The 17,086-nt window shown below is 45.1% G+C and overlaps 1 protein-coding gene across 2 annotated transcripts in view; it reads left to right on the top strand.

The window, feature by feature from the left end:
• Nucleotides 1–17,086, top strand: part of jade2 (jade family PHD finger 2) — a 186,990-nt gene that overhangs the window by 27,012 nt on the left and 142,892 nt on the right. For both annotated transcript variants that reach the window (XM_070982656.1, XM_070982655.1), the window contains exon 3: nucleotides 1,548–1,633. In XM_070982656.1, the coding sequence (XP_070838757.1) occupies nucleotides 1,548–1,633 (86 nt within the window). The remainder of the gene's footprint in view (nucleotides 1–1,547; nucleotides 1,634–17,086) is intronic.

Raw genomic sequence — 17,086 nt, 5'->3', positions numbered from 1 at the left:
GTCCCACCACGCTCTGTTAGGTGGTGCACTTTGACTCCACCACTCAGAACAGCTGAGTGGAGGATTAATTTGAATGGCTGTCAATTCGCTCCATTTTTCCTCTTGCGCTGTGGCAGCGAGAGTGCGTTTTTGTGTGTGCGTGTGTGTGTGTGTGTGTGTGCGCGTGTGCGTGATAGTGAATATATAACACTGCACAACTCTGAGATATTGGGACATCATCTCAATGTGAGCAGAGTGTGTGTGATGGTGGGTGTATGTGACTATGAGCATGCAGAATACATGGGTGTGTTATCAGCTGTATGTACAGTATATGTGTGAATTGTGTGTGTGTGTGTGTGTGCGCGTAGGGAGAGAGTCAGTAATTTTGAAGACAAGCCTGACAGCAGTTCTGCCCTCGGCGCTGTTCGTTGTTCAGACGTTGCAAGTAAAATTAGCACGATGGCAGCACTGCTGCGGTAGCAAGGGAAATATGTTGAGTAGGAGGCAGCACGCACACACACACAGTCACGGTTACAATGTGCTATATTACACAGTATTGGCAAATTTGTGTTTTCCATTATGCCAGTGTGATGTAATTTAATTGCCAATGTGATGCAATTTTTAATGACAGCCTTCACAGCGCACAGATGAGAATGAGCTTTCGGCTGTGTATGTTGTAGCTTCATAATTAAAAAAAAAAATCTATAGAAACGTAGAAGAGCGTAAATGAAATTACACACTGCTGTGTTCACATACATGGGCGCACAGGAAAACACACACAGGGCTGCTGATTGAAGCGGTGGGTGGGGTATTGGCTCCAGTGTCTGGTTAATTGCCATTAAGTTGTGTATTAATGAGGTTGTAAAGGACCACAGTGGACTAACTGCTTAACAAGATGCTATTTATACTGTCATTACTTATTAAAGCTCTTAATAGATCATCATCAGTCGGCTTCAATTAAAGGCTTGACTCAAAGTGGTGGTGCTGCCACGGGCGTTGGAAAAGTCGCCGGCAGAGTTTTTGTTTGGCTGCTTTCTTTTAGTGCTTCTCTGCAGTGTTTAAATTGCCTCCATCAGTGTAAATTGCAAAGGCCTTGAACTCCATCGCATGCTCATTTAAATTTGTTTTTTACATTGATGAGAGGCTTTTTGCTCTGGAGAAACTAACTGATTCCCTGCTGGCTCATAATGGCTGATGTTACCATGTTTTTATTGTATTTGTATTGTAAACCCTCGCCGCGCAACCAGTTTCTCCAATGGGACAATAAAGTTTCGTTGCAGTGGATTTGAATGCGTGCCTTGTACATGAAGCCTGATCTACAGCCAGAGACCTGTTCTTCATTTTCCCCTGTTTAGATCAACGTTCACACTCATGAATGCTCATTCTTGACTAATCAAGCGCAGATTAAGTTTGTCAGATGTTCCGCTCCAGAAGGTTTGAAACACTTTACAACTGTGTCAAAAGCGGAAGGTCAGAGAAGATTTGTCCACCAGTAAAACGTTCATGGAGTATTTAGCGAATTAGCCTCGATTGCGCTGATCCTGGTTTTCTTTGTTTTATTGCTGCAGGTCAGGTGACGTCGTGGTCCAGGTCATCGAAGAATACGGGCACCAACAGCACATGGGTCCGCCTCCAGCACAAGAAACCGTCAGAGGTAAGCCAATGTGGCAGTTTGGTTCAGTCACTCAGGCTTGTACAGTACACAAAAATGTGTTTAATGAAACACAGTCTCTGTTTGGCCATTACAAGCTCACAGTTTTGCTCCATTTCACTGCTGTCTGTTATTTGTTGTGGCTTTGCTGAATTTGTCATAAATGGTCAGATTCCAACATTGTGTCTGGTTGTTGGGGTTGCTGAACGCTGGCATGATCCGCAGCTTTTATGATCCAGTGGCTAATCTAAACCAGATTAGCCACCAAAAGTCAGGGCTGTGTTTGGTTTTGGACGGGCTCAGATGGCAGAGTTGCTCCTGGGTCGTTTCTTGGGCAGATCTGACTGCTGTTATGCTGATGATTCGGAACAGACTACAAAACCTTTCACACCGCAACATATGCAAAAGGAAGATCATTCTCCTGTGGCATCCGTGCCGTGCCCAGTGTCCTGCGTAGACTTAAGACTAAGCCCCGATCCAGCCACTGCAGCTATATATCAGCTCTTAACTGGAACAAACACTTCTGTCCAATGTAAATACAGCCATCTCCTTCACCACAGCTAAATCAACCCGGCGCATGGATGGCACAGATTGGTTGGCTAAAATACCAGGTTGGAACATCCATATGGTCATGATGAACAATCCCAAGGGCTCTCAAATGACCACCCTGAGGAAGAAACTGGCATAAACCAGTTGGAAAATGGTGCACTGCACCAGTTGTGGCAATGCTTTGCCTGCCACAATCACACATTCCTCCCACTCTGTCAGTGAAGCGGGTTCAAATCTGTTCGAGGAGAACTCGTCTCTCGCTGTTTGAAGAGTTTCACTCCAAAAATAACTCAACGCCATTTGGAGCAAATTACATGTATCTTAAAAATGATCAGGGGCGACGTATGAATAAAGGAGAGGAGGTAACAGCCTCTAATGGCACTTCTGAAGATGTTCAAAGAAGCACTTAAAAAACAAAACTTCTTTTACAGGAGGAATTAATGCCATTTCAGAGGGTAATTTGGTCTCGCCTCTGCTGCGATTTCTCCCCATCCTTCCCCTGAAAAAATAAGTCAAAACCCATCTAAAGTTTAGCGTCACAAATGTTTCTTTTGGTAACTTTTGAAAGGGGAGCGAACAGAGAAAAATGGCACGCATGCCCCCGAACCACCCCGAAGTACAAGTCATCAGCAGAGCATCTGTCATGCCTGTGCATTTGAAGCTTCCTCCCCCTCAGCTCCATCCAGTTAACCACAGGCTGTTGGAAGGTCCTGTCAGCAATCAGTCTCTCAGTAATTACTACTGTAGCTCTCTGCTCTGACCCCGCTCCATCTGAAGAGCCAGGGGCCACGTTCCCTTTCATAACGCTGCCTCCTCGCCTTCCTCCGGGGCACGCTGCTCTTTCGCAAAGGATGATGTGTTGCAGTAATCTTTGTGCTTTTTTTCTTCTTTTTTTTCGGGAGCAGTGAGCGACAGCAAAGGTTGAACAAAGAAAGAGGGCGGGTGACATCTGACAAAGGTTCAGTGCAAAGTTTTGTCACATCGAGAGTGTTGGAAGTGCAGTCAGAAAAGCTTAACTTGTGGAGCGCTGAAGGTGCGCTGACATTTGTCCTGGTGAGGCTGGAGAGATATTAGCAGAACATGTTCTTGGTTCCTAGTTTTAGCTACTTGCACTGCTTTCATTTAATTTCTCTGGCTTGAATTGTTGTCCATGCTTTGCTGTTTTTGCCCCAGGAAGGAATGACTTTGGATGAGTGATGATGAATTAAAGCTTCGGCTTGATTTGAGATTACAGCTCGGAGGGTTTGGCTGATATAAAAATGCAAATCGTTGTGTAATTCCATTGAATTTGTCCACCTTGCACAGCACATGTACCATGTTGGTGAATCTATTGGGTAACTTTAGAAACCCAGCAGTCTTGTACTTCACAGTGCAGGCTTCAGACAAGGAGCATGTTGGATCAAACGTGCAGCAGTGTCTTTGAGGACAGACTGTGCACGCTCTGCTTTTTTTGCGTGGTGCATTTCATTGAAACTGCAAAGAAATGCAAAAGACACAGAAGTTTTGGAAAGAGGCGGCAGGATTGATCCAAGTGGAGGCTATTACGGCCTTTGAGTGCAGCCATCCGGAACAGGTATAAACACTTTTTCCTTCAGACGCGGTGGCGAACTTATCTCATTTGAAGCATGCTGAAGCCTTTTGTCGACTGAGCCGGGAAACTCTTAAAGATATTAATCGATTTGTATGTTAATGGGGTGACAAAGAAACGGGTCTACAGCTTCATCGTAAGAGTTCAGGTTCTTCAAAAACAGCTGCTTGCATGTCAGCACTTCCACCAGAGGTGTTGGTAATTGCTGTCGGTGTCTTGAGGCAACAGCAGCAACTTGTGTGTTTTACAGGTCAAAGGTCGTGACCCTTTTACTAAGAGCGCTTAGCTGGAACAGACGTTTGAGGTCGCCTCCCTCATTTTCACTCTTTTTGCAGTTAACTGCTCTTCACCTTTGCAGAAAGGAGTGCGGCTTCACTTTGCTCACCTGCCAGGCATCTGCGCTGTTTTGGTTTGCCCGACCTGCCAGCTCTTTTTTTACTTCAGAGACAATGGGCAGCAACCGTGACACAAACAGAAAACAGACACTCTGGAAAGGGCTAACCGCAGCAGCTGACGGTGGAGTGCAGTGGGAGTGAAGAGCGGATAGCCTCAGCTTTTTTGAAGCCCGAGCATGATGCAGACTCTTTTCCCTTTTGACCTGACTAATTAAAAGGACGTATAGGCGTTCTTTGCAGCCACGCAGTCGATGAATCAGGCTAATATAGACCAGAGGAACAACTACCAACACCAAATGTCTCATTTACATGTGGCATTTGGTGCTGAACGAGTGTATAACCAAGAATTAAAGTCCACAAGTTTCACTGGTAGGGGAAAAAAACATGTTAGCAGATGATGCTTAAGGTAAAATCTGGTTTTTAACTCTGCTGACGGACTGGGCTCACACGTCCTGATGTCATTGAAATACATTATGTGACCTGAACCTTGGTATGGAGTGTATTGCCTGTATTTGTGGAGTTTCTGGTGTTTGGACATAAACGTGGACATCGCTGCTGCAACACAGCGCCTTTAAGAATGATCAAGAAAGAGTCAAAGAAAGGTCAAAAGAAGGGTGATATTTTTAGGCAGTGAAAAATCCTCATCAGCGCGGCCCTTCTGGGAAGAAAACTGAAGAACGGCTCACAATGCGGACAAGTTTATGGAATGATGCTCACCCTCGGTTAAGGGAGGTGTGGCGGACGGTAAACACTGTGGACTTGTAATGACAACGTAGCGCTTTTCTAAAAATGAGCTGTCTCTATTTGCGCCTTTGCGAGGCTTTCGCCCCAGCTCTGACTTTTCTTAGAAGTGGTTTAGAGAGCTTCGCCCGGTGGAAAGTCGAATGCTTCCTTTTTTCGTACGGCTGTTTTTTACCTCCGTTTAGATTAGGGCAGAGATTGAGGATTTTTAAAATGTTGTGTACAAACAGGAAGTCGTTATGACATACAGTACGCACGCAGGCGGCACATAGTTGGTCTTGTGGTTAATGGTTGGGGGCAGCGCTCGAACAACAACAGGCGGCAAACAAAGAGTGTGCGTTTGTGTGATTAAAAAAAGCTCTTTTTAAAGAAACTGCACTGTAATGTAATGAAGCTGCAGTGGTGCTGAGTCAGAGCGGCGGCTCTCCTCTGACAAAAGCAGAGCTCCCCTTCTTCAGAGAAATCCCCTGCTCTCCCCCAGGGGACTGTGTGACACTTGTCAAAACACTGCAACATGGGCAGAGGACACACACACACACACACACACACACACACACACACACACACACACACACACACACACACACACACACACACATGTTTGTTAGAGGGTGCTTGACACACTACATCGAGATCAAAACGTGAATGCAAACACACTTTGCACTCTGGGGTTTTCTTCCAGGCTTGTGGTATCGAAATGTTATACCACACACTCGGACGGGGGGGACGTCTCTATTCAAATTCCTTTCATTTGGATCTTTTTTCCTGCCTGGTGATTGGTTGTTTTTTAGCCTGAAAATAACTCCAGTCATCAGGTAATCTCTGCGGAGATGCCAGTAGTTACAGCAAGTGCTTGTTTATGAGAGTGTGTTTCTTCTATTTGACGTACCACACAGGAGAGCTGCAGAAAATGATCTTTTGAAGATAACCGCTCTCTGCTTTGATATTTGAAAACTTTCAGGTTTTTCTATAAGCTGCATGGCATTTGAATGAGCATCGCTGTTGTCGGGCCTTTAATATTGTGAGTATGGGATGTGCCCTTTTGTCTGCACAGTTCATAAAAAGTCTCCAAATTGTGATCAAAAGTATATTTAATGAGCTTTGATTCAAATATTAATGAGCCAACTCTCATGGATGAGGCAACGTGGGGGATGGGTGAACGAAATGATTTCTGTGGTTTTAGCAAATCACAGAAAGCCTTTAAAATGGGTCAGTGTTGTAAGTGCAGAATCCAGTCCAGAAGTGGTTTATGAAAAATTATTCTTGATGCCAAAATTTAGATCTGAGGATCTGCTGTAATCTTCTGAGGTATATTACAAGCTCATTGTTAAACCATTGTTCAGCTCACAGTTTACAGCTTGCAAAGTTAGCAAAAAGCTGCAACACAAGCACTAAGTTGAACAGTTCATAGAGTGAGTGTGTGCAAGAAAAGAAAAGAAGCAGTGGTCTGGATGGAGGATGATGACTGGATGAAGGCTGGATCAGATGTCATAGTTTCACAACTTTCAACAGTATTTTCATACAGGAGGAGAGTGCTTTGGGGGCTAACAGGCTAAGCTAAATGCCACCTGAGCCGACATCAACTGTTTGAGGTTCCACAGCCTGGAAGAGGTTGTTGAACAACAAGTGGTATCAGGAGAGCGAGCCTCCCAGTGCACCATGGGAGGAAGGAAGTGGTATTGATTGGGGCTGCAAAAAAAAAAAAAGGCTGAGCAGGTGTGAAACTCTCCTTCTGCATCATCGTTACACATGCATAATGTACGTAAGAGTGTTTACTGCATGTGCATGTGTGTGAGGGTGCAAGTCAAGCGTGCATGCGGTGTGCATGTGCGACTGTATCCATAACAGTGTGACAGAGAGCTGCAGCGCCAGGACCTGTAAAGTAAAGCTGAACATGCTGGTATTCGGTGGGATGTGCATTTATCTGTCATGCACACGTCGAGTTCAGGCGCTGGTGCTCACTAAATAAAACTAGGTTTAAAATCTTTGTGGATGCCTTTAACAGTGGAAAATACCAGTGGAGATCAGTAATAAGTAAGTGATCCGGAGAAAAGGCAGTAGCTTTCACATAAAGTAAGCCAAGGAGAAGTCATGGAAGAGTGTTATGAAACAGCAGCCGACTGATCGAAAACCCAGCGAGCCTCCTGAAGAGCCCCTCACTGCTTTCCTGCTTGTTGCTCGCACTCGCCGAGGTTATATTGCAATCAAATTAGGACATCGGAAAATTTCCCCGGGGTATTGACAAGCTCTGTGAACCGGTCTCGAGTGTTTTTAAACAACTCGTAGGCTAAGCTTCGAGTCCAACGCAGCTGCGTCCAGATGTGCGGATGCTACAGCTGGATCGCTGTCAAAGTGTCAGTCGACTTTATGTGCCATCAACGTGCCAACAGCCTCGCAAAGTGTAGTCCTCTGGAATGCTGTTAGACATGTATTAATGGTTAAGTGATCATGTGTACAGATACAAACGTGTGTGTGTGTGTGTGTGTGTGTGTGTGTGTGTGTGTGTGTGTGTGTGTGTGTGTGTGTGTGTGTGTGTGTGTGAGCATGTGTGTGTGTGAGCATGTGTGTGTGTGTCCTAGCAGGCTAGCAGCTGCTGTAGCTCATTAGGATCTGGTAGAAACAGCTGTGAATCGCCATGGCAACCAGATGCAAACAGCTACAGGAATGCACAGAGTTGGTGATACAGTTTCTCTGTCTTTCATTCACACACACACACACACACACACACACACACACACACACACACACACACACACACACACACACACACACACACTCTCTCTCTCTCTCACTCCATGTGCCAAGCCCTGTGAATGGACAAACTGGTCAGATGGTGGAGAGCTTTGCATGTCGACACATACCAGCCGGGAGATGAGTGCAAATAAACACACGCACACACACACACACACACACACACACACGTGAGCCAACACAGCCTCCAGCTGTTGTATTAAACTGTCAGCAGTGCTCCCGTTGCACACCTACCAGGTGTTCACATCTGAAAACAAAACAAAAAACATTGTTTACGCTCACTGCGAAGAGGTCGAAGGAAATGAGGGCAGACGAGGAAGCGCGGCTGTTGGAAAGATGGCAGAGGTAGAAGAGATGGATGTGAAGGAGAAGGAAGGAAGGTGAGGAGCAATGCGCTGAGGGATGGCGAGTTAAAGAAATGAGGAGATGGAGTGATGGATGGACTGAGGAGAGAGAAGAGCACACCCTGAAAGAACCAGCTTAATGGAAAAATGCTGCACCTCTTATTGTTTACCACCGACTGTTAATGTTTATTCTCATCTTGGTCAAATCTCGAGACATGAGATTCCCTGATGGTCAAAGATTCTTGTGTGAGATATTTTAGTCATCTGTTCCGAAGCGCCTCAGTCTGCACAGTTTTAATTCAGCCGCGCCAAACAAAGAGACATAATGAAAGTTCTTCCATGTTGAAGGGGAGCTATTTTGGAGTTGGCCTCCGCGGCCTCCAAAATGAGATTTTTTTACTTGTCGTGCTTCCATCTCCGAGCGCTAATGTTTGTTTTTGACACATAAATTAACGGCGTTGGCCGGAGAACATCTCGGCAAAATATAAACAATAATCAGATGGTGTGTATTTTGTCTGGGGAGCGAAGCGAATATTTGTGCACCCATGAGCATTTGCTTTGTTTTTGCATGTGTCATTTGTCTTCCTCGTGTGTCTGTTTGCTTCCTGTTTGCCATCACCAGCGTCTGTGTGTGTTTGCCTTTCATGGGTAAAGTTGCCTGGATTTCCACTTGCAGTCATGTGTGATGGGGAAAGTACAGCACGGGAAATAAAGATGGAGCGTTAAGGATGTTGGATTAAATATCAGACAAATACGACGTTCTGATTCTTTACTTTTTGATGTGCTGCACTTGAAAGCGACTCCTCTGAAGTTCTGTTGAAGGTGTTTTTGTGCCATCGTTATCGCTTCCCTGATGTGTAGCTAATTGATGCTCTGGTGCTTCTTCTAAAGGATTTGTGTAAATCAGGCAGCCAACTCTGCCTCCGTGCACACACACTCACACACACACATATACTGTAGACCGTCATCACCTCAGTGTCAAGGGCAGCCGGGGAGCGAGAAGTATTGAAACATCATGCAGCTCCATCACTTTCATGAAAGTTTGTCTTGTAAGGTTCATCGTCCTTCGTTCTCGAGCCACAAGAAAAGGTCTCGAGGAGTCGAATCCTCCTGCTAGCTCCCTTTTAGCAAACTCGCGTTATCGATGTGCCACATGGCAAGAGCAGCTCACATTATCCCTCTGAACAATGCGCTCTTATGGCGACTTTAATGCAGAGCTCCAGCTTCCTGTTGGAGGTGACTAAACCCAGCGTCATCCACAAGCAGCAGAACAGAAAATGTGTCACTTCGCTACGTTCAGACTGCAGGGACGAGCGACGCGAACTCGACCTCTTTTTCTGTGACTCAGATCTCTTTGTTTCATGACAGTGAACAACAAATCAGACGCAAGCGTGATGTTTTACAGTGCGACCTCACTCAGGTGTCGTTAAAAGCAGCCCTCCACATCCTGAAATGTTTGGATAGAGTCTGTCTGTGACGCCGCCCACGTCACGATCCCACCACTCGCGTTCACACACACACACACACACACACACACCTCCGTACTCAAGTAGCACCCGTCGCTCCAACAAAAAAAGCTAGAATTAGAGTTTTTCTCTTCAACATCGTCATCATCTGCTCACTGTTCGCTGGCTTCCGTTGCACATCAGCTTATAAATGATTGACCTCCATGTTTACTTCTGTATGAGAGTGTTGCGTGCGACGTCATGTGATGCGTTGTCGTTCTTAATGTCAGCCACGCTGATGACGCAATACATCATTACTTTTTTTTTTTACTTTTTACTTTTTTTTTTCATTAAATCAAAGACGCAAACACGCTACATTACAGTATTTTTCACTTATGTATGGAAAAAGCCAATTCCCACGGCTCCATGGCAGCTCAATCTGAAATCTACCCGTCCCTCAGGATCAGAGTGAGGGCTTCCGTCCAGACCCCCTCGTGCTTCGCCGATGCTCAGCTACGAAGCCGAGAAAAGCCTCAACGCACCAGCGAGCAGTCCGTCCACGAGACATGTTGTCCTCAGCTAGGAGAGAAACTCCCACATATTGAGTACAGAGTGTTCATGTGCACTTTCTGAGTGTTATGAGAAATCATTCTTGTGATTGTTCTGAATCAGTGCGTTTAGCAGAAGCAGATGAGCCAGACTGAGGGGCAGAGAAGCGACGCACCGCAGATGAAAATAAAAGAACTCCTGGAACACGCCGAACATCGCAGATTGATGACATATTACTGCAAGAGGAACCTGACAGCGGGTTTTTTTTTTTTTCTTCCTTTTTGAAAATCCGAGAGACCTTTTGATGAGTGGTTATTACTTAAAATGACTCAGAACCTCTTAGCGTCGGAGTGGGCGTTAATATGAGGCCAGCTGAGAAGAAGTGTGTTATTATAAGAACAGCTCCTATTCACAAGTCATAGCGTTTATTTTGGCCTGCACACAGCACCAGATGGGTGGAGTGCATCAGAGCAGTTCAGGAAAGCCGCAGAAAAGTATATAAAAATTAACTGACAAAATATTGTTCTGTGTGGCAGATACCACCCATCTGGTGCTCCGTGTAGGGTAAAACAGGCTCCAGATCTGTCGAACGCTGCTCACACCTCTGATCCTCTATCTGGGGTCTGTTCTTGATGTGTCGTTGTGAAAGCTCGACTTTAGGTAAACCTGCTGAGCTTCAGAGCGCTGCGCCACGGGCTGGCTTCCATCTAATCGTCTTCCTTATTCCCCATTAGTAAATTCTGCGGGTAAAAAAAGTGTGACAACAGGAGATGGAGACATGCAAAGCAGCATTAATCATGTAGTTGTTTTGGTTGTTTTTCAGCCACACATCTCCAAAACTAGGTCACGTCTCCCCCCAGCCTCTGCTTGCCATTTCACCAGATCGTCTGCCTCAGCCCGCCATACGAAGAATGATATTTGCATCGGACTCTGCGGGGGGAGATTGGCTTATCGCTCCTGCCTCTTAAGTCTCCTTCACTCTTTTTCAGCCAGTGACCCAGTTTTTTAACCTTTATTTATTGAGGGGAGGCTTCCTGAGCCTGTTCGCTCTCCTCTCTCACTAACTGCTTGCTTCATATTCATGGTTTCACACATTCACACCTGGGAGCTGCACAGATCCACTGGAGCGGTTCGGCGGCTGCATGCCTTGTTTGAACCATAAAGCTTGATTTTTTTATATTAAATTAGCTTGTGTGTGTTTTTGTCTGTTACGCCTTTTGTAACTTTGTGCACTGGATGAAATGATACGCTGCAGTGTTTTTCTGCGTTCACACTGTCACATGATGCATGTGTGAGCGACGCAGTGCATTTACCCTCTTTGACATATGGCTATTTAGTAGCTTTTGTGAAGCAGTTTGGAGGTTAAATGCCTTGCCCAAGGACTTTCAGGGAGAAGAGCTCTTCCCTGATCAGACTCCAGTCCAAGAAGCCTCTGGCTCAGAGTCCTGCTTGCTTAACCTCCAATCCACTCTCAGTCCTGAATATTGATAAAGCTGCCTGAGTGATCATGGATGATTCCTGCCTTTTTCTTAAGCATCCTTCTGTCTCAGTCTAATTTCTTTGAATATGTGATTGCGAACATGAACCGAGGGCAGAGTTTTCGCTTGCTAGAGGCCAAAAATCACATCTGTTCAAACGGAGGAGCACAGTCAGTCAGTCAGATCCTTATTGAAGCGGGAACAAAGCTTAATTGCCTGACCTTTGAGTGAAGCCTTGGCAATCAGCCTGCCCTTGGCGTGGAGGGGAGCGCCGTCGCTCCACGCATCATTCAGGCCAGGGGCTTGTGATGAGGAGCCGGCGTTCAGAGAAATCTCAAAAGGACTTGTTCACTGTCTCGTCTCACGCTAATGAGGGGCATAAATTGTAGGCTGAGTGCCTTTTCAGCGCTCGGCGGTACAAGGTTTGGCTAATAGCTGCGGATGTGACATTTCAGATCTGAGATGGGAGAGGGGACTTATAGAAAGCAAGAGGAAATCCTTTTCACTTTCCTATCAAACCCTTTATGTGTCGTTTGAAAAGTGCCACGTCGGTAAAGGCTGTTGATGCGAGCGATTCAGTTTAGCGAGAGATAATGTTTCCGCATAGTAACGGTGACTCCCTTCGCTGTTGCTTTCACGCCTCTCTCCCTCTCTGGAGCGAGCGCGCTGAAAGGCTTCTCGAGGCCCGCGCCCTCGTCGCCCGGCGTGGCGCCCGCTCCGCAGCGCTCGCGCAAAGAACGAGCCGCCATCCGAACCGCGTCCGGCTCCACGGAGGGTGAAAAATAAATAAGTTTGCAGAAATCACAAAAGGCTGTGCTGTAAATGCTTTTTGATTTGGACTTTAGTATCGTATGATGTGAGCTTGTCGAATCTTTGATCCCTCCTCTGGCCTTAATCGCCATTAAGACTATTTTGTTTACAAGAACTTTGCAGAGGTCACAGTCATTCATTCAGCGCCGTGGCTTTATCCAAAAATCCTGCTCCTCCCTTTCTTTAGGGACCATACTGTTTATCGTTTAAAACAAATGGCGGTCGCTGCTGCCTGAATACCGCTTGTCCTCCAGCAAATGGAGATGCGTTAATGAACTAATTAAAGGTTGCACCGTTGTTCCAGTGCATCGTGATTGAGAGTGGCTTGTTATGAAAAATGTCATGGATATTTACTGTAAGAACACCTGGGCTGTGCGCTAATCCAGCCTTGATTATATTCCCAGGCAGCTTCTTGGCTGATACGGGACGGTTTCTCCATGCGCATTTGTCTTCCAGATAGTCTATCTTACTCTCAAGGTATCTTTCTTTCTTCTGTCTTTGGGAATGGAGGAGAAACACAAGATCCAGAATGAAAGAATTCTCCTGGAACATCAGGAAAAGATGCTGGCCAGCTACATTTACACTTTTTTCTTTTCCCTCTTTCTGCTCTCCCTTCTCCACGCTGCTGCCGTCCTTTCCCTCCTCTCTTTCCCATCCTCTGTCTTTCTTCTCTGCTCCCTTTGGACAGGCGTCCCATGAGCCAGATGTTTTCTCTTTTCCCTCTGTTTTCATCCCATTTCATCCCATCCGTCTGTTAAATATATATCCTTGCCTTTTCGTGCACTAAGCTCTCCTCCCTCTCTCCTCCTCCCTGTCCATCTCAGTAAGAGGAGAAATAAATTGGACAGAGCCGGCCATTTTTCAGAGGTCTGTGGCCCTCTGATAAAGAAAAACATGGGGAAGCCTTGCTGCTGCACTAGAAAACAAACATGAGGAAGATGGTAAAGTGCAGTGAGGAGATTCAGAAGTGTCTGCAAGCCGCTCGACGCATTTTGAAGTTAAGCGTTTTATAACTTGGATGGAAAAAGCAAAAGTTGATTAAAACGTCCTCAAGTTTGTTCACTCGCTTGAGGCGGTTTTAGCTTTTTGAATAAAAGTTTAATGAGTGAATAAGTTCTGACACAGTGAATGTTTAACTCATGGGTGATCAGCTGGTTCCACTCTGAGAGAATTGGCGCCACCTACTGCCTCTGTGGATGAACCGACTCCTAGGCCGTTTCTCAATATGCGTTCTTCTCTGTAATTGTGTTCTTGTGTACTTGAGAAACGTCATCAGTCTCAGTCAAAGTACTGTTCCAATTCAGAAGTCCGCATCTCGCCAAGTACAGTCAATTACCCGGATGTGTTCTTGCCCCTCCCATTTTATCGATGATGCATCGGGTGGTGACTGCTACTGTTAAGTAGTACGGAATGTGGTTTTAAGATTATTTTATGTGAGAAAGTGGATGTTAAAACTTAAAATCTGTGGTCGATTCATCACGATAGCGCTTAGTTTAAATTTGCTCCAAAGTTTTCGGAGATGTGTCGTCCTGCTAACGGACAAGCTGAGATGGTGATGTCGTCAAGTACGCTGCCGTCCCAATTGCAGAATGACGGTCCTACGTCCTCCCGTCCTGGAGAGACTGTACGCCCAGGTCGAACTTGCTAAGTCCGAACTGCCAAGTTCGTAAGTCCGAACTTGGCGTCCTCGGTACTGAGAAATGGCTATGATAATCGCGCAATGGCGGGAACGATCATTCATCCGCATTGTCTTGAAATTTGGCTAAAATTTGGATGACTTCTAATACTGTGTTTCCCCAAAACATTCCTCTGACCTTGTCCCTATGGAGCTTTTATATGGATTACACTGTCTTAGACCGTTTTGGTGATCTTATTATCGATGTGATTCACGCTGCTCTTTGAGGATAGACGAGGCTGAGCAAGTCCTCAACAGCTGAGTGTTCAAACTTAGTACAAATGCTAATCGCTTGTTTAAATCTTACTTTGTGGGGATCCGAGATTTAGTCTAGTGTAGTTGTTTATTTCCCAGTTATTTGGGGAAGTATTTTCGTTAAGTCTGGCACTTTATTGTAGCATGCTGGTGCAATTTTATAAAGCACATACAGCATTCCTATGTGCATGTTATATGTTATTATGTTCATCAAAAGATATAAAAGATACAAAAACAGCCTCTGGTGGATGGAAAAAACGTTGTCAGATTAATTCATTTTGAACCTTAATTGTTCTGTTAAGAGCTTCATTTTAGAAATTCATTAGGAAGCGTGTATTGTTACGACTAGAATGGAACAGGCTAATTCCTGAGAGGTGTGCTTGTAGCAGCTCGGTGTCATTTGAAGTTGCGTTTTTGTTTTGGTCTTCATTTTGCAGGAGAGCATATGTCCGCGTTCCCTTTAACTCCATAAATACAATGCAAATTTTGGAGCAAGATGATGTGTCACAGCAGACGGGCTGCGTGTTTGTCCTCTATTATCCCTGGAGGAAGACCAAGATTGGTTAAATGACATTCTGCTGGTATCGAGGTACCAGATTCCTGTCTGTGCATGTTAGAGAAAGTGTGTGTTTGTGCTCGCTGAAATCACTGAGTCACTGTACTAATGCACTGGTCTCTCACACACACACACACACTCTCACACACACACACACACACACACACACACACACACACACACACACACACACACACACACATACACACACACGCTCTCCTCTCCTCCCTCTCGCTCTGTCACTCTCTCATCAACCCGTTTCTCTCCTTTTCTGTCGTTTTCTCACTCTTAATCACCCACTCAGCACTCACACACAAACACAAACACACTTCTTCCCGAGTCCTGTGGACCTTCCAAGCAGCCAATCACCAGAGCCCGTCCCTGTGCTGTGATGTGGCTGCTAAAATTAGCCTCCTCTCTCTCTGTGAGTCGACATCCGCCATGACGCGCTGTGGAGAGCCAGGTAGCCATGATGCCCAGCTCAGAAAAAACTCCTCTTCTTATTCCTTTCTTCAACTCTCTTCTCCTCCTTTTTCCTTTCCTTTCCTTTCCTTTCCTTTCCTTTCCTTTCCTTTCCTTTCCTTTCCTTTCCTTTCCTTTCCTTTCCTTTCCTTTCGATTATGCTTTTTGCCTGTGCACTCCTTCTGCTCTTTCCAGCCTGTTTAGTCAAATCTTTGAACCCATTTGAGTCTCAGAGCTGCAACGATTAGTCGATCAATCGAGGAGTTGATCGAAAGGAAATTATCTGCCAAGTATTTTGATAATTGATTAATCATCTGTCATTTTTCAAGCAAAAACGACAAACATGCTGGTTCCAGCTTCTTAAATGTAAGGATTTGCTGCTTTTCTCTGTCATTTGAAGTGTTGGTTGGGACAAAAGAAGCGATTTGAAGACGTCACTTTGCACTCTGGGAAATTGAGATGTGCTTTTCTCACAGTTGTTTGGTGTTTGACATTTTAAAGACAGAACAACTAATTGATTACTCATGAAAATGATCAGCAGATTAATCAGTAACGACTCTCTGTTCACTGCTCTTTGTTCTGCCTCTGTCTTACATTTTGACAGCACCATGTGACTGTTACTGTTACAGTGCCAGACGATGAATGCAGTCCTTCACAGTTCAGTCAGTGCAGTCACGGCTTCATCCTCTTTTCTTCATCCTTTAATGAACAAGACTTCAATTATAATGTTTCCAACTCCTTACTTTTTTTGCATAGGAAAGGCATTCACCTCTCTCATTTCCAGCAGCTGGTCCCAAACTTCGTATAACCAGGAAACTGCTTCATAGTGCTTTTATTTCAGTGGAATTTAAGCTATTTGATTGAGTGCATCAATATGCAGAAGTAAACAAACACACTCCGCAGCGTGCATTGATTCTGTTTTGCATTTACTTCTTGAAGTGTTTAATGTCCTTGCTGTCTAAGCAGATCTTTTGTCTCTGGTTTTTTCGACTCAGGCCATGTCGAGGGCTGAGATGTATCAGCATTTCTTTGAGCTCTGCTTACAGTGACAAGTCTTTCCATCACTGCTCTGATGGTCACCGCTCTGACTGCCGGACTCACGGAAAACTGAGCAAAACCTGCTGCATTACCAAGACAACCAGCAGCTGGGAGCTGTCATGCCATTAGCTGCATATATATATATAGCAGAGTTTGAAATGTGGTGAATTTCTTCTGTTTTGATATGTTTGAAAAAGTAATATAAGCGTCTTGTTTTGAATGCTCAACCTTTTATTTCCTTTAAACAGTGCAGTGAATGGGAAGCCAACCGAACCCAGTCTACAAAATCTCTCCTCTGTCCACTGAGAGTTACCACTGTTAGATACTCTAAATCCATCTTTGTTTTCAGTAGAATTGGTTATTTTGATTCAGTTCAGAGTGATAATTGTGTCGTCCTTGTGAGCCATGTCTGACCTTTTGGCAGTAAACACAAACTATAGCTTACGTGAAGCTTCATTTATGTTGTTGGATTGGTCTAATTTTGTGCAAAACTGACAAACTTTTTGGTCAAGAGCACAAAAGTCACTCTTAAATTGCACATTCTTTAATGTTTAGCTGGACTCATGCTGCCCTTATGGATCCTCTGCACCTCATGCTGTGTCGATAACTTGTGCACCTTTAATCACAGTGAATAAGTTTCAGCGGTCTAATAATAACGGCGGGCATCGTCCCTCTCCTCCTCCCTCTGTCAGCGCTCTCATCCCTTTCAAAGTCGCACATGAACAATGCTGATTGTTTTTCAAGATAACCAGCGAGTGCACCCCTAGTGTGTGATGTAAGCTGGCCTTTAAAAGCACTCAAAGCACTTTGTCACTGTGCG

Source organism: Chaetodon trifascialis, chromosome 16, assembly GCF_039877785.1.
Source record: "Chaetodon trifascialis isolate fChaTrf1 chromosome 16, fChaTrf1.hap1, whole genome shotgun sequence".
NCBI lineage: Eukaryota > Metazoa > Chordata > Actinopteri > Chaetodontiformes > Chaetodontidae > Chaetodon > Chaetodon trifascialis.
Note: the sequence above shows the minus strand (reverse complement) of the source record. Positions and strands in the feature narration are given on the sequence as shown.